This window comes from Fulmarus glacialis, unplaced genomic scaffold (assembly GCF_000690835.1).
Source record: "Fulmarus glacialis isolate BGI_N327 unplaced genomic scaffold, ASM69083v1 scaffold6872, whole genome shotgun sequence".
NCBI classification, from domain to species: Eukaryota; Metazoa; Chordata; class Aves; order Procellariiformes; family Procellariidae; genus Fulmarus; species Fulmarus glacialis.
In genome coordinates, this window is record NW_009197083.1 from 596 (window position 1) to 6,208 (window position 5,613).

The 5,613-nt window shown below is 50.9% G+C and overlaps 1 protein-coding gene across 1 annotated transcript in view; it reads right to left on the bottom strand.

Annotated features, from left to right (window-relative positions):
* Positions 1-4,517: 4,517 nt before the first annotated feature.
* LOC104072819 (folate receptor gamma-like) overlaps positions 4,518-5,613 on the bottom strand; it is a 5,289-nt gene continuing 4,193 nt past the window's right edge. Inside the window, exons 6-7 of the mRNA XM_009572402.1 lie at positions 4,893-5,035; positions 4,518-4,821 (exon numbers count right to left, since the gene is read on the bottom strand). Of these exons, the coding sequence (XP_009570697.1) occupies positions 4,518-4,821; positions 4,893-5,035 (447 nt within the window). The remainder of the gene's footprint in view (positions 4,822-4,892; positions 5,036-5,613) is intronic.

Below are 5,613 nucleotides of genomic sequence, written 5' to 3' on the forward strand. Positions count from 1 at the left end.
CTAGTGCTTTCAACTACAAAAACCAAGCAAACAAAAAAAGTGTGGGTGGTGCCCACACTGCTCAGACCGCTGCGGACCTGCTCGCCAGCCTTTCGCCTGCCCCTTGCCCTCGGCAGACCTTTCTTCGACATCTCCACTGCACTGGCATTTTCCCTGAATATCCTGACATTTCCAAAGGAGTCGGTGTGCAAAAGCAGCCCCCATTTTCCCGATCGCCCTGTCCACCTCATCCTGATGCCTGCTTGCTGCCCAGCTGCTCTCCTGAGATACGGTCTTACTGCCTCAAAGGGGGCTTTTTTTTTTCCTTTTCATCTGAGTTCACTGTCAAAACACTGCCCAACTCGAGCCTGACCACTGGCTCAGGGATTTTCCAGGCTGGGATTTTAAGAGCCTGTTTGGTGGCTGTGTTCAGGGTGCCCCAACGTGGTGGACCGGGGTGGACCCACACTGTTCAGTTATCTTACGGTAAGGTCATACACAGAAGACATCTATAAAGCAGCTCATTTTGGGGTTCTCCTCTGTATCACATGAGCTGCAGCATTGTAATGTATTTTTCAGAGAGAGTATGCTGCTTATAAAAATAGTTCTGTGCATGCTAAATATGGGAGATTTGAAAAATGTACCTGTGTCATATCACTATTTTACAGAAACCTTAGTTCAGTGATTGGCACCAAAGAGCTCTTGCAGTTTTCTTGCTCTAAGCATTTGGACAAAGACTATGATCTTGGTAGTAGGTCCGCAGTTGGGTGAGAAAAGTTCCCTTTTACACATTGGTCCAGTGGCACGGAGCAGCCCTTGGAGTCCCTGGGGAGCACTGGCAGCACCCGCAGAGCTTCCTACCAGCACAGCCGACCCTTCCTTCATCCCCCCTGCTTTGGCCAGCACTTGCTGCAGAGCCAGGCGGAGCAACAGGCATCTCTGTGCTGACTGCCCGGGGTGCTGGATAAGGTCCTCTGGCAGAGGGCTCACAGGAGAGTTATTTTCCCCCTGTGCCTTGCATGTAGGCTGTGAGAAGAGGGCTCCTTTGGTCAGAGGCCAGCCCCTCCAGCAATCTTTCTGACCAGGAGTCCTACAGACAAATGTCCACATGTAAAGCTGGTGGCATTCCCAGTCTCCAAGCTGCCCTTGCAGCGGAAGGGGCACTGCCAGCCACTTGGCATGCAAGTGCTTACCTGTGGGTTGATGCTCAGGACTGGAAGCCTCTGCTGTGCTGGGGCTCTCATTTACAGCTCTGTGGGAACTCGCTGCGCACTCAGCTCCTCCAAGCCTTGTTCTGCCTCTACTCCCCAGCTCGAGCATCTGGCTTCTCTATGAGACACGCAGAAAGATTTGTGTGCCCCAAAGCATGGCTTTCTTCTACGAATAGAAGTTGGACTAGATGATCATTGTAGGTCCCTTCCAACTGAAATATTCTATTCTATTCTATATTAGGAGGACAAAAAGAGATGTTATGAACTTGCAGCAGACCATCATAGCTAGAGCTACAGCAGTATCTTGTCAACTCTATTGGTTACCTTCTCTGTTGGCTGGAGAGCAAAAGGAGTCTAACATCCCCTGCTGGCTGATGTCCCCCCTCTGCTTTTCAGCTCTTGCAGTTAGCTCCTGAGACCCAAGAACCACATCCACCGCAGAGCCCTCCTTCCAGGTGATCCCGGCTTGTATGTAACCACAGGGGGGACTGGAACATGAAGTTTGACAGATTGAGCCTCAAATTGCAGAGCTAATTTTTAGCTGTTTCAGGAGCACACTTCTAGGGTCCCCATCTGAATAGCAGGGTGACTTCCCTGTAAGTGGAGGCATTTTGGTCAGGACTGGGAATCTGTCTCCAAGATCAAGTCCCTCTCCAAGAAAATGAGGGGGCACATTGCAAGCTTGAGTTGCCAACGCCCCGCAGCCTTGGCTATAGTCACGCAGAGCAGGCAGGTACCTGAACCCCCTGCGGATGTACAGTCTCCACCTCTCTGGCAATGGGAACAACACCGTCGGTGACAGGAATTAGTACAAGCATCTGAAGTGGGGAGAAGGTCCTCCAGGAGTTTGCTCATGCAGCCTGTCTATGGTAAGGAGAGTGCCCAAAGACAGAGCAGCAGGATCCAGCATGAAGGTGCGGTAGGAAGAGCTCCTTCTTCTAGCCCGATGCTTTCACCTTGCAGCCCAGACCTTCCCGAAGACCTGCCGGGTGAGCAGAGTTCGGGAAGAGAGGAGGGAGTCCTACCAGCCCCCCTCACTGGTCTGCCAGCACAGGGCTGCTCGTAACTGCTCTGTGAAAGCCCCGTGGGCAGCCCAGCGTTCCTGTGCCAGCCCGGGGGAACGGGCCAGCCAGGTTGCAAACCCCAGGCAAGCCTGCAGCAGCCTGCCCGGCCCCTCTTGAGACTCTGCTGCCAACAGCCTGCAGATTGCTGGGTCCTCAGAGAGGGGACACGGACCAGGCAACAGCTCGTGGGGCTGCATGGGACATAGGGAGGGCTCCTGCATGTGCTGCTTTCGAGATGGCAGAGCCAGCTCTCCAAGTGATGGTCTGGCTTGGCATGAGCCTGGCCAGGAGCTTGCATCACCCTTGTTAGTGGCTTCGTGCTGAGCAGAGGGACACGCTGCTACCACTCTGCGCATGCTGCGGTTCCACGGGGCCAGTGTGCTCCTGCCACCTCCCCATGCGATCTGTGCGACTCATCCCGGGTGAGCCGGCAGAGGAGAGGGCATGAAAATGGACTTTTTAAACTTTTTTAAAGGCAATGACTTGTGAAGAGCCTGAATAGGTTTTATCAAAACAGGTGTCAGTGCTGGAAAAATCAGAGATGTTGTTAAAAATGTGTTAATGTGTTAAATATCTCACTGCAAGGGACTGTGGTTTGAGTGGGGTGTTGGACCACAGGCCCCCAGACCTCCCTTCCCATCCTACATGATTCTTTGTCTTTATGATCCCGGTGCCCTGCTCCTGCCAGGAAGGAGGGTCCCTGCTGGAGGGGCTGGCAGGGAGCTGCCGGTGAAGGATCTGCTGCCTGAGCAGGCCTGGAGGTACTTACAGGCTCTGCCAAGGAGTCCCTGAAGGGGTGTGGAGTAGGAAGGAGATGCAAGTGCCAATCCTCTCTGTGGTGTGATTAAGGAGACCCACACCACAACTGAACCCCCTCCTGACCCCAGTGAGCCCCAACCCACAAGGTAACATCGCCCAGGATGTTTTCAGAGGGTTTTGGAATTGTCAGCCCAGCGTGCCCACGGTGTGCAGGGTGATCCAAACTCATGCATGGTGGCAAAGGAAACATCACCCAGATCTTCCCCTAATTCACCTTGGTCCTTGAGAATACTGAAAGAAAAATGGATGTTATTCATTGCACGGAGGGGCACCTTGTAAGGTGCGTGTCCCACCTGAAGGGCACCCACCAAGCACACAGCCTGGGACAGAGCCAGGGGAAGGCTGGTGGCTGTGAAACTAAAGAAACAGCCAAACTATTCCGTGACCTGTTTCAGCTGAAAAATGCTGTCAGCCATAGCGAACCCTGATGAGATAAGTGCAGGGAGAGCAGAAGCCCTCGGCCCTGCGTGCTCCGAGAGCCATTGGTCAAATGCAAGTGCATTGGTCAGGGAGAGAGGAGCAATTGCTAGCTCCAGCTAAATCTTGACTCATGTAAGGAGAGCATGAAGTGAGGTGCACAGGTCCCAGAACAGAGCTACAAAGGTGAAATCAATTAGCGTAGATTACAGGAGCTCTTTGCTGAAGCAGGGCCTCAGCCCTCCTGCAACACAGCTCCCAACAGGCCGTCCTCACAGCTGCTCTAGCAAAGACATGGGGTAGCTCCTCAGCCTGGTTCACCCCAGGGGGATAGTAAACAGCAGAAGAGGGTGGACAAAGACTGTAAGGCAACGTTGGGCCAGGCTGATGTTTCAAGATATCATGAGCCATGTAAGGTCAGTGCTTCCCTCTTGCAGACTCAGCAGTCAGTGTTTGCTGTGTAGAGGAGAGGAGCACATCTAGACTTGCAGATGGAGGTGGTGACTGCTCCAATAGTTAAGGAGCTAAACCTTTGTAAACAGTTCTCTCTATTTCTGGACTTCAAGAGATTTTAAGAGATTTTTCTTTGAAAACAGTATAATTGAAATAATGAGTGAACAGTGATATTTAGCGTGCTAGGATTAATGCATGAATGATTGCAGAGTCATAAAGTCCATCACAAGAAACAATCAAATACAGGTGAAACATTTGACCTTTTAGTGCAACTCAGGGCTGAGCAGATGAACTTAGACTGTGATAAGAGATGGACAGCTGATCTAATCAGCCTCTTCTCTTCAGGGATGCCTTTTTCTAGAATAGCTTCATAAAGCAAAACCTTTTTATAGTACGCAATGAATGATCCCAGCTCAAGTAATAACATTGAGTTGTTGACTCTGCTTACCAGACACAACAAATCACTATAGCCCAATGGATACCACATGATAACTGAAGAAGTCCCCATCCAAAAAATCCCCAATGCAAGGAAATGCTAAAGCAATGACACAGATGAGCTGCCTCTAGCCTGCAGTCATCCCATCCCCTCAACTCCTCCTTGGTCAGGTGTTGCTGTCTCCATCTCAGGCAGAGCTGCCTCTGAAAGGCAGATCCTGTGCATCTGTTTAGTTTTTATGCTGTAGATGATGGGGTTCAGCATAGGGGAGGGGGGCAGCAGGTAGACATTGTCCATGATGATGTGAATGAGAGGGGAAGCATGCTTGCCATACCAGTGAACCATGGACAAGACAACCAGGATCAGGACTGCCAGGATACAGGACAGGCAGTTGTTCAAAGCCTTGAGACGCTCCCTCTGGGATGTGATGCTCAGAATGGCCCTAGCAATATATGGCATGAAAATGAGAAGGAGATCGAAGTCAGAAAGAGACTAGCTACAGCAAAGCCATACCAGTTATTGAATGTGATGTCTATACACACCAGCTTGATCAGGTCCTGATGCAGACAGTAATCCTTAATTCCAGAAGTGGAGGAATGGTTGCGGAGCAACCTGGAGCAGCCCAGGACACCAGCCTGATCCTGCCTATCCTGGCACTGGTGAGCATGGAGGAGTATCTCAGCAGATAGCAGATGGCCACATAGCGATCGAAGGTCATGGCTGGAAGCACAGAGGACTGAAGGAATGAATTAAAAAAGATAGAGCAAACCAAGCATCAAGACTAACCTGCCTGGCATCAAACCATGAAACACTCATTACTGTTGGTGTTGTAGAGACAAACCCAAACTGGTGATGACAGCACAAATACAGGGGCTCACGGGCTTAAGTGAGTCCTGGTGACAAACAGGGTTGTGCAGTTCCCCACAAGTGACAGAAGATAAGCAGAAGAAAATGGGATAAAGAGCAAGCTGCAACCATCTTCCATCCCAGCAATGCCAGTCAGGATTAACACCAAGGGTTGCAAGCCAGTGCTGTTCCATAATGTCATACTGTAACAGGGATGCTCTGCAGTAGATCACTACAGGGTGTTTTAAATGAAGATCCTCTCGCTCTACCTCACAGAAAGAATTTGAGGGCGTAGCCTCGCCTGGGAAACAAGAACAATTCTGCTGCTCTTGGCAGTCTTCGCAACATCATCCTCTTCCAGCAACAATCAAGAGACAGAGGGCAAGAG